This window comes from Anguilla anguilla, chromosome 6 (genome assembly GCF_013347855.1).
Source record: "Anguilla anguilla isolate fAngAng1 chromosome 6, fAngAng1.pri, whole genome shotgun sequence".
Taxonomy (NCBI): Eukaryota; Metazoa; Chordata; class Actinopteri; order Anguilliformes; family Anguillidae; genus Anguilla; species Anguilla anguilla.
The window spans coordinates 42,600-68,575 of NC_049206.1; the positions used below are offsets into that span (position 1 = coordinate 42,600).

The window sequence follows — 25,976 nt, forward strand, 5'->3', positions numbered from 1 at the left end:
AGCTATATGTTAATTGCACCTCCAGGACAGACAAAATGATCAAATAATTATCCAGTATTGTCATTTGTTGAAAATAAGTAGTGAACTGTGATGTCAGATCAAAACACGTCGCGTACATTAAAAATAGCATAAAACATTTATGAATCGGATATCAGTTCCACATATAAACACGACAGTTATAAAAACTCCTTTCCCTTAACAACAGCCTAAGCAAGCTACCATCCAGCCACCATCTTTGGCTCGGCACCCATTGGGTAACTGCGCGTAACTGGGCAGTTTCTCTTTGAGGAGTGCGCGGGTGGCATGTATACTCTTCTCCTGAACCTATGTCCTACTTAAACACATTTTTAGCGCAGTGCTTTTTCGTTCTTCGCGGTGAAATCACAAAAGGTAAGAACACCCAGGTCAATGTTTTCCAAATCAGATAACTGGCTCGGGCTGATGTGAGTGCTGCTCGGGCTGGTATAAGTGCTGCTCGGGCTGGTGTGAGTGCTGCTCGGGCTGGTGTGAGTGCTGCTCGGGCTGGTATGAGGGCTACTGGGGCTGGTGTGAGTGCTGCTCAGGCTGGGCTGGTGTGAGTGCTGCTCGGGCTGGTATGAGGGCTACTGGGGCTGGGGTGAGTGCTGCTCAGGCTGGGCTGGGGTGAGTGCTGCTCAGGCTGGGGTGGTATGAGTGCTGCTCGGGCTGGGCTGGTGTGAGTGCTGCTCGGGCTGGGCTGGGGTGAGTGCTGCTCGGGCTGGGGTGGTATGAGTGCTGCTTGGGCTGGGGTGGTGTGAGTGCTGCTCAGGCTGGGCTGGTGTGAGTGCTGCTTGGGCTGGTATGAGTGCTGCTCGGGCTGGGGTGAGTGCTGCTCGGGCTGGGGTGGTATGAGTGCTGCTCAGGCTGGTGTGAGTGCTGCTCGGGCTGGTATGAGTGCTGCTTGGGCTGGTATGAGTGCTGCTCGGGCTGGGGTGAGTGCTGCTCGGGCTAGTGTTAGTGCTGCTCGGGCTGGTATGAGTGCTGCTCGGGCTGGGGTGAGTGCTGCTCGGGCTGGGGTGAGTGCTGCTCGGGCTGGTGTTAGTGCTGCTCAGGCTGGGGTGGTATAAGTGCTGCTCAGGCTGGGGTTGTATGAGTGCTGCTCAGGCTGGTGTGAGTGCTGCTCGGGCTGGTATGAGGGCTACTGGGGCTGGTGTGAGTGCTGCTCAGGCTGGGGTGGTATGAGTGCTGCTCAGGCTGGGGTTGTATGAGTGCTGCTCAGGTTGGTGTGAGTGCTGCTCAGGCTGGGGTGGTGTGAGTGCTGCTCAGGCTGGGGTGGTATGAGTGCTGCTCAGGCTTGGGTGGTATGAGTGCTGCTCAGGCTGGGGTGGTATGAGTGCTGCTCAGGCTGGGGTGGTATGAGTGTTGCTCAGGCTGGTATAAGTGCTGCTCAGGCTGGTGTGAGTGCTGCTCAGGCTGGGGTGGTGTGAGTGCTGCTCAGGCTGGGGTGGTATAAGTGCTGCTCAGGCTGGTGTGAGTGCTGCTCAGGCTGGTATAAGTGCTGCTCAGGCTGGGGTGGTATGAGTGCTGCTCAGGCTGGGGTGGAATGAGTGCTGCTCAGGCTGGGGTGGTATGAGTGCTGCTCAGGCTGGTGTGAGTGCTGCTCAGGCTGGGGTGGTATAAGTGCTGCTCAGGCTGGTGTGAGTGCTGCTCAGGCTGGGGTGGTATAAGTGCTGCTCAGGCTGGTGTGAGTGCTGCTCAGGCTGGGGTGGTATAAGTGCTGCTCAGGCTGGTGTGAGTGCTGCTCAGGCTGGTATGAGTGCTGCTCAGGCTGGGGTGGTATGAGTGTTGCTCAGGCTGGTATAAGTGCTGCTCAGGCTGGTGTGAGTGCTGCTCAGGTTGGGGTGGTATGAGTGCTGCTCAGGCAGGCTCTAAATAGAATGGGCATGTCTGCACTGCTGTCTGGGGACAGTGGAATGCACTGGGGGATGGAGCCACAGGGGCTGTGACCGGCTGTGACCCCCCCCAACCCCACAAGCCCCCCACCCTCCCACCCCACCCGCGGGTTCGGTTTCACATATAGCAAATCCAAACACAAATCAAAACAAACATTTCCCAGCATTCACCAGACCCAATTAACTTTACAAGGGAGGGTCTATGCTTTATGTATGTGTTTGTGTGTGAAACACCAGGAAGTTCTGGAGTATTTTTAACTTCAATTTCAAAGTATTGCTTCCAGTAGTCATGTGATTCCATGTAAAATGAAGCATGGAATGTGGAGTGTGCGTAGGAGTATAAAAAACTGCTTCTCCAAACTCACAGACCGCATCGTGTGACAATCAGTGATTGTTTTTGCAGGCGCAAGGCATCGGTCCGTCTGCCTGTAACTGATGGAAGATGGAGCCTGTGGAGGGCACACAGAAACGACCTGGTAAGAAGCTAAACCACCTCATGTTCTGTTAGTTGATTGTTGAATTGTTAATTCTACTGATAGACCAAAATGCCGGCACTTGTAGTCGGTAGAGGACCTAGCACTGCTGGTAGATGAAGATATTAACACTAATGGTAGAAAGTCACTAGCACTGCTGGTAGATAAAGATATTAACACTAATGGTAGAAAGGCACTAGCACTGGTGGTAGATTCATACATTAGTGCTAATGGTAGCAAGGCAGTAGCACTGGTAGTAGATGAAGACATTAGCACTAATGGTAGAAAGGCACTAGCACTGGTGGTAGACAGAGGTGGGGTGTTAGCAGTAGTAGTAGAATTGTTAGCTAGTTGATGTGGAGACATTAGCATTAGTGCTAGCAGTAGGTGACTTGTGCTGTCTGGGCCCTGCAGCTCCTTCACTCTTGTGCACTCGGGGGGGCACATACTCTGTCCAAACGCCGTATGGCTACCAGCTGGACCTGGACTTCCTGAAGTATGTGGAGGAGATAGAGAGCGGCTGTAAGGGCTGGGCTCCCCGCAGGCCCCAGTGCAGACCCCCCCAGAGGGGTCCCAGAACAAGTCCCAGGTGGGGCAGGGTGGAGCAGGCGCTGATGGAAGTGAGCCAGAGACTCCAGCTGGCAAGGCTGGCCCGGTCCGACAGCCTGGCAGAACTGGGCGAGCCCGACATCCCGCATGTCTCTCCTAGCAACTCCTCAGACCCAGAGTTCTGCCAATCACATGCATCCTCTCCCCTTAGCCCCACATACAGCCCAGCCTGCAGTGATGACCCTGCTAGCAGCCAGGACTCAGGGGTGGGGCCAGACCTGGCCGAGCTGGGAAAGGGGGGGCGGCGGGGGGAAGCAGGCAGATTGGGGCGGGACTGGTGGTCTGTTGCTGTGGGAGATGACAGGCCCCTGGAGGAGAGCAGGGACTTACGGGATGTTGCCGTGGCGACGGAGCTTGTGGAGACCTGTGAAATAGGAGTTGGGACGGATGAGGCCTCATCTGTGCCAAAGGGCCAGACGGAGAGGGAGCTGGATGCCCTGCGGCACACCGTGGAGATTCAGCGCCAGCGTATCCAGGACCTGGAGGCCCAACTCAGCCTCGCTCAGCAACAACAGGAAACACGGAGGCCTGAGCAGGAACAGGAAGCGCTGAAGCCTCAGCAGGAACAGGATAAGTCACAAACAGGGGGAGGGAAGGTGTGTACCAAAGCACTGATGCACAAGACTCAGGTGGAAACAGAGCCCTGTCCAGGCTGCACCTGGGCAAGTAGTCACTTGGAATTACCTGAAGACACAGGTGGCTGTAAGGTGCAGGGGTTTCTTGGACAAGGTGCTGGCAGTACCCAGAGCGCCACACTCCAGCAAAATGACCAGAGCACTCAGACAGACTTCACTGGGAGCCTGAGAGAAAATGCTTCACTGACAGTGACCAGCAGGGGGAGTCAGTGGGAGAGCCCTGATGAGGACAAGGACAAATCCATCATCCCTGCAGTGCAAAATGGGGAGGTCATGCCATCCAAACCAGCTGCAGGTGGGAGCTACATGTTTATGAGCTTTTGGTGTGTTTTTGTGTGTATGGTACATACATGCAGGCATGTGTGTGTGTATGCATACATGTATGTGTGTTCATGTTTCTGTTAAGTAGTGTGATTTTGTAGCAACAACAGGAATGGGCAATTCTATTCATGACAGAATGGAATTGTCATTTTGTTTACACCAATTTGGCTGTCATTTTCAGCTTAGCAGGAAATGTAGGTAAAATCTTAAATTGCTTATATGATTGGGCTAATTCAGTAATTAAGATAATTATTTCATGAAATAATAAAAAACAATGTGGCATGAAATAACAAACTAGGCTTTCTTTACTCACTGTTGGTGTAGACTCATTGGTCCCCCTGGTGGCATGTTCCTGTACTGCAGGTATGCCGAAGTCCATTATGAAAAGGCCAGGTGAGGACAGGGCTTCAAGGCTCAGTGCTGGCCACAGAAAGTGCCTGCAGTTTGTGGGGATACTTAAGGGAGGGTGAGAGCCTCAGACACGCACACACGCACGCACGCACTCACACACTCACTCACTCACTCACACTCACTCATTCACTCACTCACTCTCACACTCTCACACTCACACACTCACGTACTCACTCACACACACTCACACTCTCACTCACACACTCACTCACTCACTCACACACTCACTCACTCACTCACTCACACTCACTCATTCACTCATTCACTCACTCACTCACTCACACACTCACACTCTCACACTCACACACTCACGTACTCACTCACACACACTCACACACTCACTCACACACACACTCTCACACTCACACAGGCACACACATTCATGCACACACACACACACACATTTATGTGAGCCACACAAGCTACCCCTAACCCTTAAACCGAACCCTAGCCCCACACACATTGACACATGAAACATTGATACAGCTCCCAGGATGCACTGCACAGTCCACTGTGACCTGCAATGAACGAAAGAGTAAAAACAAAGTTTTAAAGCTCCATGCTGGGATTGATCCTTTTACTGTAATAATTGTAAACTAGTACTCTGTGTTGATAGCAAATGTCTGGGTTACAAAACCACTTCCTGAGCTGTTGGACAAGGGTGTATCATCCTGCAGGTATGAGTCAACCTCCAGCGAGGAAGAGGAAGATGAAGAAGAAGGCAGCTTCTCAGGAGCCTCAGACAGCAGTGGAGGAGCGGAGGAGTCTCTGGAAGACTCCTCCTTTCAGGAGAGGAACATCAACCCAGACAGCGGAAACGAACCAGAGATTGAAGAGGAAAAAGAGAAGTACGCCCCCTATGTAAAGCCTCTGGTATTGCAATCGGGAGGGTGAAGCAGTGATGCTTTAGTCAAAGTTATCTGAAGTCATTGAGAGTGTACTGTGGTCCTGTTGTTCAGGAAAGCCCGTCTTTAAGTTCTAGTGTTAAACGCGGACATGCAGCTGCACATCACTTCTCAAGCAGAGATCACAAACTCAGATCCTGCAAGGCTGCTGGTTTTTGTGCACTTAAGTGCTTAATTTAAGTCATTTGTTGACTGAAGCACCTGCACAGCTTGTTTCCAAGGCCTAGATAGACCCCTGCACATACGCTCTAGAGTGAATCACGTAAAATGGGTGTGACTGTCGCAGGTTAGAGCTGAGTGCTGAATGGGCTTCACTGTGTCGCAGGTTCGAGCTGAGTGCTGAATGGGCTTCACTGTGTCGCAGGTTAGAGCTGAGTGCTAAATGGGCTTCACTGTGTCGCAGGTTCGAGCTGAGTGCTGAATGGGCTTCACTGTGTCGCAGGTTCGAGCTGAGTGCTAAATGGGCTTCACTGTGTCGCAGGTTCGAGCTGAGTGCTAAATGGGCTTCACTGTGTCGCAGGTTCGAGCTGAGTGCTAAATGGGCTTCACTGTGTCGCAGGTTCGAGCTGAGTGCTAAATGGGCTTCACTGTGTCGCAGGTTAGAGCTGAGTGCTAAATGGGCTTCACTGTGTCGCAGGTTCGAGCTGAGTGCTAAATGGGCTTCACTGTGTTGCAGGTTCGAGCTGAGTGCTGAATGGGCTTCACTGTGTTGCAGGTTCGAGCTGAGTGCTGAATGGGCTTCACTGTGTCGCAGGTTCGAGCTGAGTGCTAAATGGGCTTGACTGTGTCGCAGGTTCGAGCTGAGTGCTAAATGGGCTTCACTGTGTCGCAGGTTAGAGCTGAGTGCTGAATGGGCTTCACTGTGTCGCAGGTTCGAGCTGAGTGCTAAATGGGCTTCACTGTGTCGCAGGTTCGAGCTGAGTGCTAAATGGGCTTCACTGTGTTGCAGGTTCGAGCTGAGTGCTAAATGGGCTTCACTGTGTCGCAGGTTAGAGCTGAGTGCTGAATGGGCTTCACTGTGTTGCAGGTTCGAGCTGAGTGCTAAATGGGCTTCACTGTGTCCCAGGTTCGAGCTGAGTGCTAAAATGCGGGAGGCCTGTCTCATCCTGAAGAGCCACCTGGATGATGACATCAGCGCTGTGCACGGGGACGTTGTGGTGTGTATCCCAGCATGCCTCTGTCACTCTGACTCACATCCTGCAGTTAATGACCCAATTGGTTATGTTCCCTGCTGTAGTGCTTCTTAAAATTAAATGGTCTGTCATTCATAATCTATCACAGCTTGTAAAAGGAAAATTAAGGTCACTGGTCCATTGAAATGAAACACTCACTGGAGTAAAATAGAAACCCCAGGAAATGCAAGCTCAGATTTCCTTTAGTGCCCAGACCTGATTTAATGAGTTTCTGATTTGATCTTAAATGTATGAGTGCTGTCAGAAAGCTACATGACAGTAACATGGTAATGCTTTAGTATTATCATGGTAATGTTAATGCATCTATTACAGTTACAGTAACATTACCGTCTAATGCTTCAGTAATGTTACAGTCCGGCTGAAATCGAATGCCTCAATGATAGATTAGTATTACTAACACTTCAGTGATGCTTCACTAATGTTGCAGCAATGTTGCAGTAATGTTGCAGTAATGCTGCAGCAATGTTACAGTAATATTTCAGTAATTCTACAGTAATATTGCAGTAATGCTACAGAAATGTTTCAGTAATGTTAAAGTAATGCTACAGAAATGTTGCAGTAATGCTACAGAAATGTTTCAGTAATGTTAAAGTAATGTTACAGTAATGTTGCAGTAATGTTGTGGTAATGTTGCAGTGATGCTACAGTAATGCTGGCAGTAATGTTGCAGTAATGCTACAGTAATGCTGTAGTAATGCTACAGTAAAGTTGCTGTAATGTTGCAGTAATGCTATAGTAATGTTGTGGTAATGCTATAGTAATGTTGCAGTAATGTTGCAGTAATTTTGTGGTAATGTTGCAGTAATGTTGTGGTAATGTTGCAGTAATGTTGTGGTAATGTTGCAGTGATGCTACAGTAATGCTACAATAATGTTACAGTAATGTGGCAGTAATGTTGCAGTAATGCTACAGTAATGCTGGCAGTAATGTTGCAGCAATGCTACAGTAAAGTTGCAGTAAAGTTGCAGTAATGTTGTGGTAATGTTGCAGTAATGTTGTGGTAATGTTGCAGTGATGCTACAGTAATGCTACAATAATGTTACAGTAATGTGGCAGTAATGTTGCAGTAATGCTACAGTAATGCTGGCAGTAATGCTATAGTAATGTTGCAGTAATGTTGTGGTAATGTTGCAGTGATGCTACAGTAATGCTGCAGTAATGCTACAGTAATGCTGGCAGTAATGTTGCAGTAATGCTACAGTAATGCTACAGTAATGTTGCAGTGACGCTACAGTAATTCTACAGTAATGTTGCAGTAATGTTGCAGTAATGTTGTCTCTGTACTACAGCTGTCCAGCAGTCACACTGTGGAGCTGGAATGGTTCCGAGTGTCCAGCTCTAAGACCGCCAGACCTGCCCATGTGACCAGTTTCCTGGTGGCCTTCTCTCAGCTGTTTCCTGGCTTGGTGGAGTGCGTGGTCAACATGGCCGACCTCAACGGCAACACCGCTCTGCACTACAGCCTTTCCTATTCGAACTTTGCAGTGGTCCGTGTCCTACTGGACACCGGTCAGTTCTTCACATAAAAAATGTGTATAGCAATGACTGTCACCAATTCCTGAGAAAACGATTCATAAATATTTGACGTGTCCCTCTCTCTCTGTCTATAAATATACACCGAATGTGTATGTGTGTGTGTGTGTGTGTGTGTGTGTATGTGTATATGCTGCAGGTGTGTGCTGTGTCGACCAGTGGAATAAGGCCGGGTACACACCTGTCATGCTGGCAGCTGTGGCCACAATGAGAACAGCAGACAACATGCAGCTGATCAGACGGCTCTTCAGCCAGGGCAACGTCAATGCCAAGGCCAAACAGGTAAGCTCGAGCTCCACCAGGTGAGCTCCATCCTTCCACAGATCTCTGCACAGTGGGCCAGCAGCTGTACAGGTGTGCTGAAGATCAGCCGCTCAGTGTCTGCACAGATGTCCTGAAGTTCAGCCGCTCAGCGACTGTACAGGTGTGCTGAAGGTTGTGTCCACACTAGTGCAGGATATCTCAGAAAAGTCTCCTAGAGTCTAATAATTCTGGCTGGGGATCTGTAGTCATGTAGAGATGGCTCTCCTGTCTGTGATGGAATCACTGGAATCTGCAGAAACATCCTATGTGATCTCTGCTGCAGACCATACACCTGGTCATAAGGATCTTTTTGGGAACCCTGGCTGATATTGAGATCTCAGGTTGTCTGCTCCCCTCGGGTGAGCTGGCAGGGCTGCATGTGAGAGTCCCACTCGCAGAGCTGCGCCTCAGCCCTCCTGCGTCTCAGAGCCTCAGACCCCTCCTGCATCTCAGACCCCTCCTGCACCTCAGACCCCTCCTGCGCCTCAGACCCCCAGACCCCTCCTGCATCTCAGACCCCCAGACCCCTCCTGCGTCTCAGACCCTCAGACCCCTCCTGCATCTCAGACCCCTCCTGCGCCTCAGACCCCTCCTGCGCCTCAGCCCTCCTGCGTCTCAGACCCTCAGACCCCTCCTGCATCTCAGACCCCTCCTGCACCTCAGACCCCCAGACCCCTCCTGCATCTCAGACCCCTCCTGCGCCTCAGACCCCCAGACCCCTCCTGCATCTCAGACCCCTCCTGCGCCTCAGACCCCTCCTGCGTCTCAGACCCTCAGACCCCTCCTGCATCTCAGACCCCTCCTGCGCCTCAGACCCTCAGACCCCTCCTGCGTCTCAGACCCCTCCTGCGCCTCAGACCCCTCCTGCGTCTCAGACCCTCAGACCACTCCTGCATCTCAGACCCCTCCTGCGCCTCAGACCCTCAGAGCCCTCCTGCATCTCAGACCCCTCCTGCGCCTCAGACCCCTCCTGCGTCTCAGACCCTCAGACCCCTCCTGCATCTCAGACCCTCAGACCCCTCCTACGTCTCAGACCCCTCCTGCGTCTCAGACCCTCAGAGCCGTCCTGCGTCTCAGACCTCTCCTTCGTCTCAGACCCCTCTTCCTGTTTCATTGTGGCTCTAGATCTCTGGGCTCAGTAGTGTCCTTAGATGGATTGTCAGAGGAACATATTTCATCACGCATTAAAGCCCGTATTAGTAATATTTTCAGTTTATTGATTAGTCAACATCTCACACTCAGTTTGGTCATATCTTAGGTGTTCAACCTAGCAGCTACTTCCTCTCTCTTCAGTAAACTCCCTATTGCCCTTGGTAATTCAATACTGTCCACATCCCAATCGCATCTGCATCAAAACAGTTACTCAGACCTGCAGATTTTCATTTTCTCCTACTTTGCCATTTACCTTTGTTTAACGGTTTTGTGTGCTGGCTACTTCTGTCTAACCCTAATCCTAACCCTAACGGTTTCGTGTGTCATGCGTGTGCTTGCATGCGTGTGTGGTATGTGTGTCGTGTGTGCGTGCGTGCGTGCATGGATGCATTTGTGTGTGTTGTGCGGGTGCGTGTGTGTGTGTGTGTGTGTTGTGCGGGTGCGTGCATACATGCGTGTGTGGTATGTGTGTCGTGTGTGTGTGTCGTGCGGGTGCGTGTGTGTGCGTGTGTGTGTGGATGCGTGTGTGTGTGTTGTGCGGGTGCGTGTGTGTGTGTCGTGTGTGTGTGTCGTGTGTGTGTGTCGTGTGTGTGTGTGTGTCGTGTGTGTGTGTTGTGCGGGTGCGTGTGTGTGTGTCGTGTGTGTGTGTTGTGCGGGTGCGTGTGTGTGTTGTGCGGGTGCGGGTGTGTGTGTGTGTGTGTGTGTGTTGTGCGGGTGCGGGTGTGTGTGTGTGTTGTGCGGGTGCGGGTGCGTGTGTGTGTGTGTGTCGTGCGGGTGCGGGTGTGTGTGTGTGTGTGTGTGTGTGTGTGTGTCGTGCGGGTGCGGGTGTGTGTGTGTGTGTGTGTGTGTCGTGCGGGTGCGGGTGTGTGTGTGTGTGTGTTGTGCGGGTGCGTGCATACATGCGTGTGTGGTATGTGTGTCGTGTGTGTGTGTCGTGCGGGTGCGTGTGTGTGCGTGTGTGTGTGGATGCGTGTGTGTGTGTTGTGCGGGTGCGTGTGTGTGTGTCGTGTGTGTGTGTCGTGTGTGTGTGTGTGTCGTGTGTGTGTGTTGTGCGGGTGCGTGTGTGTGTGTCGTGTGTGTGTGTCGTGTGTGTGTGTCGTGCGGGTGCGGGTGTGTGTTGTGCGGGTGCGTGTGTGTGTTGTGCGGGTGCGGGTGTGTGTGTGTGTGTGTGTGTGTTGTGCGGGTGCGGGTGTGTGTGTGTGTTGTGCGGGTGCGGGTGCGTGTGTGTGTGTGTGTCGTGCGGGTGCGTGTGTGTGTGTGTGTCGTGCGGGTGCGGGTGTGTGTGTGTGTGTGTGTGTGTGTGTGTGTGTGTGTGTCGTGCGGGTGCGGGTGTGTGTGTGTGTGTGTGTGTGTGTGTGTGTCGTGCGGGTGCGGGTGTGTGTGTGTGTGTGTGTGTGTGTGTGTGTGTCGTGCGGGTGCGGGTGTGTGTGTGTGTGTGTGTGTGTGTGTGTGTGTCGTGCGGGTGCGGGTGTGTGTGTGTGTGTGTGTGTGTGTGTGTGTGTGTGTGTGTCGTGCGGGTGCGGGTGTGTGTGTGTGTGTGTGTGTGTGTGTGTCGTGCGGGTGCGGGTGTGTGTGTGTGTGTGTGTGTGTGTGTGTGTGTGTGTGTCGTGCGGGTGCGGGTGTGTGTGTGTGTCGTGCGGGTGCGTGTGTGTGTCGTGCGGGTGCGGGTGTGTGTGTGTGTCGTGCGGGTGCGGGTGTGTGTGTCGTGCGGGTGCGTGTGTGTGTCGTGCGGGTGCGGGTGTGTGTGTGTGTCGTGCGGGTGCGGGTGTGTGTGTCGTGCGGGTGTGTGTGCGTGTGTGCGGGTGTGTGTGTCGTGCGGGTGCGTTCGTGTGTGTGTGTTGTGCGGGTGCGTGCGCGTGTCGTGCGGGTGCGGGTGTGTGTGTGTGTCCTGCGGGTGCGTGCGCGTGTGTGTGTCGTGCGGGTGTGTGTGTGTGTCCTGCGGGTGCGGGTGTGTGTGTGTGTCGTGCGGGTGTGTGTGTGTGTGTGTGTGTGCAGACAGGCCAGACGGCGCTCATGCTGGCGGTCGCTCGCAGGCGGATGGAGATGGTGTGGGCGCTGCTGGACAGCGGGGCGGATGTGAACGCTCAGGATGGGGAGGGATGCACCGCCCTGATGAGCGCCTGCCAGCACGGCCACGCCCACACAGTCTCTTTGCTCCTACAGCACCCCCGCTGTGACATCACCCTGAGGAACAATGTGGGTACAGCACAGTCCACCTCCTCCCACTTCACCCCAACCATCCTGCTAAGTGCACCTTTACTGTGGTTTACACAGTACACCTGCCTGGTGTCTAGCACTGGGCCACTAATGTGTACATGCACGCCCCCCGCCCCCTCTCTCTCTGCAGGCTGGGGATACTGCACTCTCCATTGCTCTGGGGGCCTCGCGCAGTGACATTGCTGTGCTGCTTTACACTCATATGAACAGAAGCATCCCTCCTCCCACTCCCACAGCCCTGAGTTCCACTTCCATGAGATCCACCCCCTCCACAACAGAATCAGTGAGTTCATCCCCTCCACAACAGAATCAGTGAGTTCATCCCCTCCATAACAGAATCAGTGAGTTCATCCCCTCCATAACAGAATCAGTGAGTTCCATCCCCTCCATAGCAGAATCAGTTTGTTCCATCCCTTCCACAACAGAATCAGTGAGTTCCATCCCCTCCACAACAGAATCAGTGAGTTCCATCCCCTCCACAACAGAATCAGTTTGTTCCATCCCCTCCACCAGTGGTTCTTAAGCTTGGTTACAAATATGTAGGGGCGACATAGCTCAGGAAGAAAGAGTGTTTGTCTGGCAGTCGGAGGGTTGCCGGTTCAATCCCGCCGCCCTGGGCGTGTCGAAGTGTCCCTGAGCAATACACCTAACGCCTAATTGCTCGCAACGAGCGGATTGGTACCTTGCATGCCATCCTTTCAGCGTTGGTGTGAACTGGTGAATGACAGGCATCAATTGTAAAGCGCTATATAAATGCAGTTCATTTACCAAATATAAAGCTCTTAATTATGTGCTTTTCACCTTTTAAATTACATTATCCGCTATCTAAACCACTAAAGTTCAAATTTTTCAAATGCATTTCCAGTGTGGATTATTTATGATTTTATTTCAGGAGACCACCAAGGCTATCTCTGGAAGACCCCCTTTACCCAAAAAGATGGGGATACAGAGGCGGCATGAAGCTGCAAAGACGGAGAAACTGAAAGGACGTTCCACTCTTCCTGCAAACAGCCAAACTGTTTAAAAAATATATCAAAGCATTTATAATTCCTCCATAAAACACATCAGCCAGTGTTGTTTTCTACCAACACTGTACAAGTGGTACAAGACCACTGTGCTAAACCAATATTAACAATAATACTTTTCTGATATTTTAAATGTGACATAATACAGCATTTTAAGTTAATTCATCCCTTAATGCTACATTTTCATCCACTTTTTATGTACAAAATGTAGATCATATTTTAGCAGTTGACTGATGCAGAACAGGCTTCTGATAGAGAGGAATGGGGCTTCTGGTCAGGAGTGCTGAAGCACATTGGTTTGGAACCTCTCAATCTCTCTATGCTCTGCCCCACTGCCCACGTTCAAACTGCTCATCCCGCCACTGGACTGTGCTGTCCAGGACTATTCCCCCTATCCCCAGAACCACTGGACTGTGCTGTCCAGGACTATTCCCCCTATCCCCAGAACCACTGGACTGTGCTGTCCAGGACTATTCCCCCTATCCCCAGAACCACTGGACTGTGCTGTCCAGGACTATTCCCCCTATCCCCAGAACCACTGGACTGTGCTGTCCAGGACTATTCCCCCTATCCCCAGAACCACTGGACTGTGCTGTCCAGGACTATTCCCCCTCTCCCCAGAACCACTGGACTGTACTGTCAGACAGCACAACAACAATTAACCCATGAGGATTAAAGGGACAGCACACTATATTTCAGTGTGTGCACACATGCTACTGTACAGCTACAATGTCTCTAATTCGGTACCTTTAGAACGCTACCTGTGCAAGAGGATTTACCTACAAGTGTTTTCTCATATCTTCATGAAACTGTGCAATACAAGTGGTGGTTGGTGTATATCACAGTACATGATTGTGCAAATGAGATTTTATGAATTTGTGGATAAACATCACGTAAATATCTTTGATGTTTTCAGTCATTTTTGTTGCCCTTGATTCTTTAGTCTTTCTTCTATTTGTTTAATCATTTTTTTGTTTTGTCATTCTTAATTCACACACTACTGCCCCCTTGCAAACACATGCCTTGACAATGCACCGTTGGATATTACACTCTGGTTTTATGAAAGTAAGAAAAAACAAATTGACATTTTCATTTAACCAATCAAACAAATTGAAATATAAGGATATGTAGAAAACTATGTTCTGAATTTATGCACTAATGTTTCCATATTTATGGCAAATCATGAGCAGCTAGCTGCTCAGGTAAGGACAGTTGCCATGGCAACAGCCTCCATGCTTCATGTGACATGAGGACAATATGGAGCCTGGCAGGGCTGTTCGAGTGGCCAAGACATCAGCCTCATACGTAAATGCTTCTAACTTCATTTTGAAATTTTCCAGCCTTTCAACCAAGGCCGAGTACCTGAAGTAACCAAGGCCTAGTAATAACCAGGGGAAAATATGGCCTAGTAACTGAAATAACCATGACATAGTAACCAAGGTAACAATGGCCTAGTAACTGAAGTAACCATAACCTAGTAACCAAGGTAACGATGGCCTGGTAACTGAAGTAACCAAGGCCTAGTAAACAAATTTTGAGAATTTGTGGGGCACAAGGATCTGCCACCGAATCATTTCTGCCCTCAGTCCAACAGGTTTTGTTGAGCAATTATCTGAATACCAATTTTAGCTACAGCGCTGAATACAGAGTTGCTGCGAAATGAGTTTCTTCTGAAAAGGAAAATGTAAAGGATTCACAATCCCTAAAAGGCTGTTTTTTCCAGATTTAGTAAGATTGCTTACTGGTATTCCATAGGCAATAGAGAGACAGCTGTGACAAATATGTTCCAAGGTGCAGATATGATTAAAGCTATTTAGCGAACATATTTAGCGAACATATTTATAATGTTAGCCTACAGTTACCCACAAAGAATGTATGGCTTTCAGGAAGACATGTTTTTAGAAAGATCAGTATTAGGGAATCAGCTGAACCAAGCCTCACAACTGAGAGCACAACCTGAAACACTTGTGGTTCAACTTTCACAATGCAACACCTTCCCATGAAATACAAAACAAATTTAATGTTCAAGCATCGCTTTGCTTTTATTGTGAATCGGCACATGCTCAGGCAGAACTCAATTCATCCCGTCTCCACAGTGACCTGCAGGAAAACCACACAAAACTGTAATGAACGCCTACTCTAAAAAGAAACACAACAAAGTTAAATATCCCTGTTTCCCTGAGACAAAGTTTGCTATTGTTAAAAAATTAAATAAAAACAAACCTTGATACTTTTCAGGTGGTTGTTTATTTTCCCAGAAGTACTAGATTACAGACCCTTCTGACTGAGGAGTGTGACAAACAGGGAAGATACTGGCTGTGTGTGAGCGGCCGGCTGTGATTGGCTGACTGTGTGCAACTGGCCGGCTGTGGGTCACCTGCTAGCGCAGTCTCCGGGCCTCCCTCTCAGACTCCAGCAGAGTCAGCACGTCCCCCTCCCTCACCGGCCCCTTCACATTCCGGATGATCGATCGGTTGCTGTCGTCCATGAACTCCACTCGAACCTGGAAACATCAACATTCAAAATAAAGTAATCTTAAGAGCGGGGGGGGGGGGGGGGGGGGGGGGGGGGGTATGGGTCAACACTTCAGCATGGGAGTACCCTTCCTCTAAACCCTTGAATGTGCACTTATTTGGTAAACACAGTTGCCAGGCTTTCCGAGTTGAGTTTTGCATTTACACACTGCAATATTCGGACGTCTCATGTCACCCCCCTCCTGTGCTCAAATCAAATCAAAATTCTGGTATTGGGGTACAAGGGGGCTAAAGGAGCTGCCACCCATACCTTCAGGCCACAGTCCAGCCCTCCACCCCAACCCGCGCTCTATACTCTGCTCCACCCCAACCTGCGCTCTACACTCTACTCCCCCAACCTGCACCCTACACTCTGCTCCACCCCAACCCACGCTCTACACTCTGCTCCCCCAACCTGCGCCCTACACTCTGCTCCACCCCAACCCGCCCTCTACACTCTGCTCCACCCCAACCCGCGCTCTACACTCTGCTCCACCCCAACCTGCGCTCTACACTCTGCTCTCCCCCCAACCTGCGCTCAACACTCTGCTCCCCCAACCTGCGCTCAACACTCTGCTCCCCCAACCTGCGCTCTACACTCTGCTCCTCCCCTCCCCTCCCCTGCCCCTCCCCCTCCCCAACCTGCCCTCTACACCAAGTCAGTCTGGATACAAGCTAAAGGCTCAAAATGTAAATGTCTGCTGGTTGAAAGTCCATCTATTTTTGCTGGCTACACAAAAGGTGACCTGATTCGTTAGAGACGTAACACAACAGTTAACTGAACCCTAACCCTGATGACTTACCTGGGTACACTGCCCCTGCGAACCTGTCCTTCCCAGAACCTTGGTTACCTGAAATAAAAGGAAAAATACTTTGTAGAAAACAAATTTACAGATATATTCACAGATTTACATTCAATGAGTAAACTAGAAGCCAACACTACTGATGGCCGGATCAATGGCAGATTACTTCTGAAAAACATTTATAACAATTCATGAGGGAAAGCCATGCAGCTATCAGCTAACTGGGCTCCAATGTGCACCCACTGGATTTATTCACCTTCACTGTTTTTGGATAAAATGGAAACACACTCAGAGCAGCGTATTAATACTGAAATTCTCTTGCAAGGTCATGTTCAAGACCAGATTTGACAGTGCTAGAGACCAGGGAACTCAAACTTCAGTATCGGAGGCCTGCAGTGTATGTAGTTTCTTTTCAATCAGGAGCCAATACAGGCTTTTGCAAAAGCTGTGGGAGCTACTTAGCCAATTAGAGACTTAAATTAAGCATTTAACTGCTGCGAAGCTCCAAAACCAGCAGACCGCATAGCCTTCCCAGATGAGCATCAGTGGACTGAGCTGACTGTTCGCATCATGAAACATTGCTTTTATTTATATACCCAATCAAACATTCTAGTCTTCTCATGACAGTAACACAGTGAGCAGGTAGGTAGCTACATTAATTTAAACCACTTTTTACATTTAAATCTTCAAATGAGACTTGACTGCACTATTTCTTTTCATCTGACTTGTGTGTTTGCCCTGAGGTTGGCAATGAGTAGAATTAGTTTTTTAACTTCTGGAATGTTTCATAGCAATTAGACATTTTATATTCTGTGCATCCTGTAAACCGTTCACTGTAAGAATATAATTGCATTCGTTAACGTGTGGAATGTTTCAGTTATTACAGAATTTTACGATTTTCTGTGCATCCTGTAAACCATTCAGTCAGGCGCTGTAGACAAAATCACAATCTCGTTGACCAAGTACTCGGTCACAAAGTACACCGTCATACAGAATGCAAATGAAAACCGCGCATATCCAACAAACATGTAAATTAAAAACAGAAAATGAAAGACCCATCTTCATCTATTTACACGGTTAAAGTAATACTACAATGAGGAAATTAACAGTGGACAGGAACCAAACGTTACCTTGCTATCCATTAAGCTAACGTTACTGTCTATTTTTAGACTAACAAAATACCCCACTGCAAAAAGGTCAAGTATACATTAGAATTACAGCCACGAAGCTGCGTAATAAGCTTATCACCTATGTTTGTGCATATTTTGCTATTGCATTGCCAACGACTTAGTTAACAATTGCAAGATATTATACCCAGGTGGTCCGAATTTATATCCTTGCTACACCGGGGCAGGGAGGAAGTGTATCATCGTGCCTGAAAATGGGAAAATGAGCTTAATCCACAACCTGGATCACGACCACACAGTCCACCGATTTATAACTTGAACAATATATTCAGGGATTACTCAAGAGTCGTATGCGATTAACAGAAATTCGTTCGTTTATTTATCGCAAGCAAAACATAAATTACTAAAGTTTCTTACTCTTGCGAGCTTGATAGGCTGCACGCGACTGGCGTCCATGTTGGTAGCCCGAAACAGAAAGGAAGTCACGTGGAGACAGGAGAGTTTATGAACTCCGAAACGAAATACACATTCAAATATTTAACCGAATTCATATATTTACAACTTCAAAATAAATAATACACATTTATGCAATTTAAGGCTATTTATGCAAAAAAAGAAAAAGAAAACAAAAACAAAAAAAAATGGAAACTTACATTCCGTTCGTCCTCCCGGCGGACATTGCGCGGCATTTTGAAAACATTTGGGAACCGGCTGGGCTTCAGGCAGACATATTTGTAGTTGTGTCTTTAAAAAAAAATCGCTAACATTAGTAACAGTGCAACAGAAGAGATAATCCCAAAAATAAAGGTTAGAAAAGTTTAAACCCAATATTCAAGAAAAAACATAGAGATAGCAAAAAAAAAATATATATATTAGCATTACAGATCGAAAGCCGTCCAAAAGTAATGATATGAAAACAAGAATGACGAAAAAAAACCATTTATGTGGTTATTATTATTATTATTATTATTATTATATAATATGTAATATTAATTATATAATAATAATATAGCATACCAATTTACAGGCCCAAGTGCTTCACAGGATAAAAATAGGAGTCTGATATAATTAAATGGTCAGAAATGCAGCCTGGTGCTACCACAGTCATTAGAATCATTTTAAAGTCATTTCTGAATCTCACAGTAAATTAATGCAAAGACTGAAGTGCAGGGGTGCTGCACGCTCTCTTTTGAAGTTCAGGGGTGCTGCATGCTCTCTTTTGGGCTTGTGTCAGGGTTCTTGCAGTCGCATTTTGCCTGAGCAGTAAGTGCCTGTAAGCCTATAACAGCCAAAGGTTAATGGTGGCTTCTTATAGTTTGCCTTTACTTAGAACTAAATCCTTAAAGCACATTGAACTAATCCCATGGGCAGTATTTATGACTACGCTTAGGGCCTAAAGGACTGCAGGCAGATTATGACCCCACAGGGGAGGTCTCTGGGTGGGTGGGGCGTGTCATGCTCTTGATTGTTTTCTTAACTCTGTCTCTCTCAGCACGGCATGGAGGGAGGAGAGGACCTTTCCCCCTGAACCTCAAAACCTGGTGGACTGTGGACATCCCAAAACAGGCACTAACAGGCAGGCAGAGACAGGATCTACCACTCAGAGACCCCACAAAAGATCCTCCTGTGGGGAGAGTTTGGGTTCATTTCCTTCACTCCCATTCTCCTTCTGCTAACCCCCCCCCCCCCCCCCCCAAAGAGTCTGTCACAATGGATCCTCCAAGGAGACATGCCCATAAGAAGCTGAAGAAGAGGCGTTCCAGCCTTTTTGCCAACCTCAAGTTTGCTGGAAGTTTCTCCCAAAGCATGGAGGTCGAGTCCAGCGCCTTCCCCTTTGCCCAGGACAGCTCCATCAAGGCCTGGACCTCCATGGACCACCTGGACAGCCCTACCCCCATAATGGAGGAGCCCGAGGCAGGGGCAGCCACGGAGGCCCGGAAACCTCCAAAGAGGCAATCCACTACCATCAATATAAACGTGGGGGGCAAGCTGTTCCGCATCCCCACGCGCATGGCGGTACGGCACCCTCACACCCGCATTGGGAAGCTGGCCCTTTGCACAGACCCTGCCAGACGGCAGCAGCTGTGTGACGATTACTCCGTGCACACTAACGAGTTCTTCTTCGACCGGGACCCCACATTCTTCCACTACATCTCTCACTTCTACCGCTCCAAGGTGCTGTGGGTAATGGACGGATTGTGTCCTGTAAACTTCGAGGAGGAGATGGCCTTCTGGGGCCTGCGCATGCGAGACATGCAGCGCTGCTGCAGAATCCTGTTTGAAGAGAAGGTGGATGAGCTGCGAGACCAGCTGAAAGTTGAACGTGAACTGATGGCTGAGATTGACCCCCAGCACAATGAGGAGGGCTTTAAGACCATGTTCCTGGGCGGCCTGCGCAAGGCTGTCTGGGATTTAATTGAGAACCCTTACTCCTCGCCAGCCGCCAAGGCCTTTGCCATCTTCTCCAGCATCTTTGTGATCACCTCCATTGCTGCCATGACTCTGAACACTGTCTCTGAGCTCCGAATTTATACCATCTATGGGAAAACCTATGTGGAGTTTGTGGAGATTGCCTCAATCCTCTTCTTCACCCTGGAGTACTTCCTGCGCTTGCTCACCACCTGTAACATCACAAACTTCCTGAAGAGCACCCTGAACTTTGTGGACCTGGTGGCCGTCATGCCTTACTTCATCCAGATTGTATTTGAGGCAATGTCAGACCAAGAGGATCTAAATGTGCAGGATGATCTCCGAGGGGCAATGTCACGTGTTAGCAAGGCCAGCAAGGTGCTGAAGGTGGTCAAGCTGATGCGCATATTCCGCATCCTAAAGCTAGCACGTCACTCCACCGGTATGCGAGCATTCGGATTCACCTTGCGGCAGTGTTGTGAGCAAGTGTGTTGCCTCTTCCTCTTCATCACCATGGGAATCTTCACCTTCTCTGCCCTCATGTATTCAGTGGAGCACAAGATGGAGGGAACCCCCTTCAGCAGCATCCCTGACACCTGGTGGTGGGCAGCGGTGAGTACCGTTGTACTGTTTTTATTTAAAGTGTCTTTGTGACAATGTCTCTGAAAAAACTATAAAATACAAGAATAGAATTGAGTTGAATAATGGTGAAATATCCCACTGTCTCACCCCCGTAACACCAACAAATCCCACTATCTCACACCCATAACACAACACATCCCACTGTCTCACCCCATAACACAACACATCCCACTGTCTCACCCCATAACACAACACATCCCACTGTCTCACCCCGTAACACCAACACATCCCACTATCTCACACCCATAACACAACACATCCCACTGTCTCACCCCATAACACAACACATCCCACTGTCTCACCCCATAACACAACACATCCCACTGTCTCACCCCCGTAACACCAACAAATCCCACTGTCTCACACCCATAACACAACACATCCCATTGTCTCACCCCATAACACAACACATCCCACTATCTCACACCCATAACACAACACACCCCACTGTCTCACCCCCGTAACACCAACAAATCCCACTATCTCACACCCATAACACAACACATCCCACTGTCTCACCCCATAACACAACACATCCCACTGTCTCACACCCGTAACACCAACACATCCCACTGTCTCACCCCGTAACACCAACACATCCCACTGTCTCACACCCGTAACACCAACACATCCCACTGTCTCACACCCATAACACAACACATTCCACTGTCTCACACCCATAACACAACACATCCCACTGTCTCACCCCATAACACAACACATCCCACTGTCTCACCCCATAACACAACACATCCCACTGTCTCACCCCGTAACACAACACATCCCACTGTCTCACCCCGTAACACAACACATCCCACTGTCTCACCCCATAACACAACACATCCCACTGTCTCACCCCGTAACACCAACACATCCCACTGTCTCACACCCGTAACACCAACACATCCCACTGTCTCACACCCATAACACAACACACCCCACTGTCTCACACCCATAACACAACACATCCCACTGTCTCACCCCGTAACACTAACACATCCCACTGTCTCACCCCGTAACACTAACACATCCCACTGTCTCACACCCATAACACAACACATCCCACTGTCTCACACCCATAACACCAACACATCCCACTGTCTCACACCCATAACACCAACACATCCCACTGTCTCACACCCATAACACAACACATCCCACTGTCTCACACCCGTAACACTACACATCCCACTGTCTCACACCCATAACACAACACATCCCACTGTCTCACACCCATAACGCCAACACATCCCACTGTCTCACACCCATAACACCAACACATCCCACTGTCTCACACCCATAACACAACACATCCCACTATCTCACACCCATAACACAACACATCCCACTGTCTCACACCCGTAACACCAACACATCCCACTGTCTCACACCCATAACACCAACACATCACACTGTCTCACACCCGTAACACCAACACATCCCACTATCTTACCCCGTAACACAACACATCACACTGTCTCACACCCGTAACACCGACACATCCCACTGTCTCACACCCATAACACAACACATCCCACTGTCTCACATCCATAACACAACACATCCCAGCAGCTCCATAATGGCAACTTGCACTCACTTCTGACTTGGGAATTAAAATACAGAAAATGCAATGAAATCTATACGCCAAAGCAATAGCTATTTATAAATAACAAATGTATTACTTCAACTTAAAAGTGGAAAGTACAGATCCCAATATTCAATAATTCATTAAGTCAGTGATTACAGTGGTTTCCCAACCTGTTTGCAATATTAACTGCATACTGTTTATAAGTAGCAATTGCATGGTTACACCACCAGGGTTGGTGCCTGTCAGCCACACAGCCTGGCGCAGTATATGTGAGTGGTGTATCAGTGACAGCATCCATGTCAGTGCCCCAGCACTGGAAAATTAAGAACAAATAACAATTCAGATGGTGCAAAGGCCTCTGCTGAGCAGATCAGTAGATGAAGTGACCATGAACAGCAACTAAAACCAATGGCATGTTTTGGGGTGTCCTTGCAGGTGAGCATCTCCACCGTGGGGTACGGGGATGTGGTGCCAGTTACGGTGCTGGGCCGGATAGTGGCATTCTGCTGCATCTCCTTTGGCATCATCCTCAATGGTATGCCTATCTCCATCCTCTTCAACAAGTTCTCTGACTACTACGCCAAGCTGAAGGCCCAGGAGCACACCTACATCAACAAGCAGCACCGCCTGGAGCTGAAGACCCGGCTCCAGCGTCGGCTGCACCACTGCCTCGGTCCGCACTCTGAGGAAGAGGAGGAGTGCAGGGCCCACAACCGCAACCACAACCAGAATGAGAACCAGAACCAAAACTGAGTTCCGCAGTGCCCATTCACCACATGGTCCTGGCATGTCAACCCCACTCCTGTCCCCCACCTGATTCTATCCCCTGGGTCTTCAGGTGTAGAATTTTAGGCAAAGATGAGCAGTGGGCCTTGAGCCTAAGCTGCCAAAAATAGCAGACAACTCTCAATCTCAAGGACTGATAGGACGTAAAGTGGAAAGCGTAACTGCATCAGTGCTGCTCAGTAGCTGGAAAAGATCAAATTCCTTTTGCTGGTTTCAGATCAGTTCAGCTGACTGCTACTTCTAACTAAAGTTCTATTGTATCATAAAGGCCTATGGCCTTTACAGATCAACGCATGGCAGGTTTATAGCTAAAATGTATGCATGTACTGTAGAAAGATGAGTAATTATGTTGTTTATTAATACCAAAGTTCAGTTTGCAGTTTCTTTCCAGATTATTTCTAAAAAGAGAGCATGTAATAAAACAGGGCTAAACTCTCTTCCATGTAGCAGTGCATTAGCCCACAGGGCTACACTCCTCCATGTAGCAGTGCATTAGCCCACAGGGCTACGCTCCTCCATGTAGCAGTGCATTAGCCCACAGGGCTACACTCCTCCATGTAGCAGTGCATTAGCCCACAGGGCTACACTCCTCCATGTAGCAGTGCATTAGCCCACAGGGCTACACTCCTCCATGTAGCAGTGCATTAGCCCACAGGGCTACGCTCCTCCATGTAGCAGTGCATTAGCCCACAGGGCTACACTCCTCCATGTAGCAGTGCATTAGCCTGCAGGGCTACTCTCCTCCATGCCATGTAGCAGTGCATTAGCCTGCAGGGCTACACAGTTACCTGGTATGTATGCTGATTTCATTATAACCACAATAGCAAATCCTAGACGTTTAACCAGCTGTTAATTGTTCTTAGTGAGGTGCTTTTCATTATGCGAGAAATTGCTGTGCATTACATAAAAATAATAAATAAAAAATCACAGAGTCTTACTGTTCCACAGTATTTATTGGTTTTTAGCTTTTTCAACAGTCACATTATCATGAATTCAGCAGGCACAGGATGACAAACAGATAATAAATATAAAAACAAACAAAAATGAAAAATAAACCCATTGCTGCATACGAGTGGGGGTTTGGGGGTATGGGGATATGGCGGGGGCAGGGGGAAATCGGGACAGGGGGAAATCAGAGGCCCGTGGGGCATGAGTGGGCAAGGGTGTACAGAGAGGGACGTTTTGTCCCAGGTTCAGCAGTACTGCACCAGCTCGCTCAATGTACAGCCCGATCTGCAGCACACCCCAGCAGGGCCTGCACTGCGGCGGCTTCGCCACAACTCAATGGCGGGAGGACCTCCTGTGACCTTTGCCCTCGGGCCGGTGGGATCATCAATGGGTGGGTGATCCCCCTGAAGAGGGACCTGGCCTGCAGACAGACAGACAGACAGGCTGAATGTGGGAGATACTGATCAGTGAGGAGGGTTATGTTTGGCTCCGCTCCATCTTACCCATACTCCCTGTTTTACCTGCAGTCTGACTGAAAACCATAGATAATATGGATAATACTGTTCACTTTTAGAACCATTGCTCCACAGCCTGCTTTCAGCAGAAGTTGTGACAGTTCAGTGGTAGAGTTTTGCATCCTGATGAAAATCGTGAATTGATAAATATTTGCATATGGATATTTAGAAAAAGAGAGCTTTGAATAAGAAATGAAACTTACAAATTTCTTTAGAGCAATAAAATTAGTGTTTAAATGAGCATTTCTAGACACACTGACAGATGCCATCCACACTGCCCCCGCTAACATACCCCACACACTACCCCCGCTAACATACTCCACACACTGCCCCCGCTAACATACCCCACACACTGCCCGAGCTAACATACCCCACACACTACCCCCGCTAACATACCCCACACACTGCCCGAGCTAACATACCCCACACACTACCCCCGCTAACATACCCCACACACTACCCCCGCTAACATACCCCACACACTGCCCCCGCTAACATACCCCACACACTGCCCCCGCTAACATACCCCACACACTGCCTGAGCTACCATACCCCGCACCCTGCCTACTCTTGAAAAGACAAAATTGTCCTTACCGTTGGCATCAGGGTAGGACTGGTTGCCATGGGGATGGCCAATCTCTGCAGCGGAGCGCCTTAGGCGAGAGCTCCCACAGGAAGTGACCACCATGCGGATGAACTCGCGCCCACAGAGTTTCACCCGCACATCCTGGCAGTGCGCCCCCTGCAGGCTCACTGCGAGCAGCACACAAACTAACACAGTCCGCCAGGCAGCCATGGCAGCGTCCCAGGGCAGGATGAGGGGGAGATACAGAGACAGCAGGTTTCCTGGGCGATGAGCAGAGCAAAGACGCAGCTGAGGAGTGGCTGCTGGGACGTCCTGGGGCCTTAAGTACTGCTGGGGTGAAGCCATGGGATGGGCCAGGGGACCCCGCTGGCCTTCGCCACAGAATGTTCTGGACTTCAGGATGACAGAATCGCAGTGGACGCCTCAAGGCCAGAACTGCCCCAGATAAGGGTGTGTCACAGGCTTCCATCCTCAGTTGCCATCTTTCACACAAGCATATTTTCCCAGGACATAATGTCTGCTTTGGGACAGTGCGTGGAAGTGGGGGCTCCAACATTAAAGATGACATGAGCAATTAAAAAATTTGAGTGCCAGGGGGCAGGGGTGGGGGAGGGTGGAGTTGGTTTTTAAATCTTCATGACTGGTTTATGTGTTTTAGCTTCTCCCATAAAATCCTACTCTTTCATCAAAATATTAATCTCAGATTAATACCAATAGATAGGCAGATATATATTAATGTCGGGATGAATTAATGTACATTTTTCATCCGTAACTAATGAAGAGCACACAAGTTTACAGAAAACCACACAATATCTGGATCGTATTTCTATGGCACTCATTGTGAAAAGATAACATATGTGCCCTTGGAGAATGATTTTATTTACCTAGTGTATCTGTGTGTCATGTTTTTATCTTGAAGAATGGGAGCTAATTGTATTTGGGAGCAGGTGTATAGTTACGGGTCAAGGGAGCAGCTGCATCAGGAGTGCGTGATTCTGCATAAATCAGCACACACACACACACACACGCGCACACACACGCACACACGCGCACACACACACACGCACACACACAAACACACACACACACGCACACACACAAACACACACGGGCACACACACACGGGCACACACACACACACACGCACACACACACACACACGCGCACACACACGCACACACGCGCACACACACACACGCACACACACAAACACACACACACACGCACACACACATACACACACACACACACACACGCGCACACACACGCACACACGCACACACACACACGCGCACACACACGCGCACACACACACACGCACACACACAAACACACACGGGCACACACACACGGGCACACACACACACACACA

General features: G+C 49.3%; 4 protein-coding genes across 5 annotated transcripts in view; 2 read left to right on the forward strand and 2 right to left on the reverse strand.

The window, feature by feature from the left end:
* LOC118230150 (KN motif and ankyrin repeat domain-containing protein 2-like) overlaps nt 1-14,005 on the forward strand; it is a 35,415-nt gene extending 21,410 nt beyond the window's left edge. Inside the window, exons 1-11 of one of the 2 annotated variants that reach the window (XM_035422959.1) lie at nt 299-390; nt 2,314-2,386; nt 2,798-3,922; nt 4,273-4,414; nt 5,037-5,207; nt 6,292-6,421; nt 7,747-7,966; nt 8,130-8,272; nt 11,441-11,641; nt 11,793-11,945; nt 12,555-14,005. In XM_035422959.1, the coding sequence (XP_035278850.1) occupies nt 2,353-2,386; nt 2,798-3,922; nt 4,273-4,414; nt 5,037-5,207; nt 6,292-6,421; nt 7,747-7,966; nt 8,130-8,272; nt 11,441-11,641; nt 11,793-11,945; nt 12,555-12,686 (2,451 nt within the window). In that variant the 5' untranslated portion in view covers nt 299-390; nt 2,314-2,352 and the 3' untranslated portion in view covers nt 12,687-14,005. Of the gene's footprint in view, nt 1-298; nt 391-2,313; nt 2,387-2,797; nt 3,923-4,272; nt 4,415-5,036; nt 5,208-6,291; nt 6,422-7,746; nt 7,967-8,129; nt 8,273-11,440; nt 11,642-11,792; nt 11,946-12,554 lie in introns of those variants that run through there. The other variant, XM_035422960.1, reaches the window with a different exon arrangement.
* A 698-nt stretch (nt 14,006-14,703) lies between these two features.
* Nucleotides 14,704-17,648, reverse strand: rps28 (ribosomal protein S28). Its single transcript, XM_035422962.1, has 4 exons — nt 17,548-17,648; nt 16,004-16,051; nt 15,065-15,190; nt 14,704-14,787 (listed from the first exon to the last, which is right to left on the reverse strand). Exons 1-3 carry the CDS (start codon nt 17,584-17,586, stop codon nt 15,068-15,070), a joined length of 210 nt encoding a protein of 69 aa, XP_035278853.1. The 5' UTR covers nt 17,587-17,648; the 3' UTR covers nt 14,704-14,787; nt 15,065-15,067.
* Nucleotides 17,649-18,840: 1,192 nt separating this feature from the next.
* Nucleotides 18,841-23,058, forward strand: si:rp71-39b20.4 (potassium voltage-gated channel subfamily V member 2). Its single transcript, XM_035423710.1, has 2 exons — nt 18,841-20,151; nt 22,205-23,058. The coding sequence occupies exons 1-2, from the start codon at nt 18,841-18,843 to the stop codon at nt 22,520-22,522; spliced, it is 1,629 nt and encodes a 542-aa protein (XP_035279601.1). The 3' UTR covers nt 22,523-23,058.
* A 690-nt stretch (nt 23,059-23,748) lies between these two features.
* Nucleotides 23,749-24,814, reverse strand: insl3 (insulin-like 3 (Leydig cell)). Its single transcript, XM_035421550.1, has 2 exons — nt 24,613-24,814; nt 23,749-23,924 (listed from the first exon to the last, which is right to left on the reverse strand). The coding sequence occupies exons 1-2, from the start codon at nt 24,812-24,814 to the stop codon at nt 23,749-23,751; spliced, it is 378 nt and encodes a 125-aa protein (XP_035277441.1).
* Nucleotides 24,815-25,976: the final 1,162 nt, after the last annotated feature.

Excerpts from the sequence above, each read along its gene's own strand:
- insl3 (XM_035421550.1), bottom strand. The coding sequence starts at position 24,814 with ATGGCTGCCTGGCGGACTGTGTTAGTTTGTGTGCTGCTCGCAGTGAGC. Across the intron at positions 23,925-24,612 it reads GTCCTACCCTGATGCCAACG|GCCAGGTCCCTCTTCAGGGG; the intron begins GTAAGGACAATT and ends GTCTGTCTGCAG.
- rps28 (XM_035422962.1), bottom strand. The coding sequence starts at position 17,586 with ATGGACGCCAGTCGCGTGCAGCCTATCAAGCTCGCAAGA. Across the intron at positions 16,052-17,547 it reads AGCCTATCAAGCTCGCAAGA|GTAACCAAGGTTCTGGGAAG; the intron begins GTAAGAAACTTT and ends CTTTTATTTCAG. Across the intron at positions 15,191-16,003 it reads CGCAGGGGCAGTGTACCCAG|GTTCGAGTGGAGTTCATGGA; the intron begins GTAAGTCATCAG and ends TGATGTTTCCAG.
- si:rp71-39b20.4 (XM_035423710.1), top strand. The coding sequence starts at position 18,841 with ATGGATCCTCCAAGGAGACATGCCCATAAGAAGCTGAAGAAGAGGCGT. Across the intron at positions 20,152-22,204 it reads ACACCTGGTGGTGGGCAGCG|GTGAGCATCTCCACCGTGGG; the intron begins GTGAGTACCGTT and ends GTGTCCTTGCAG.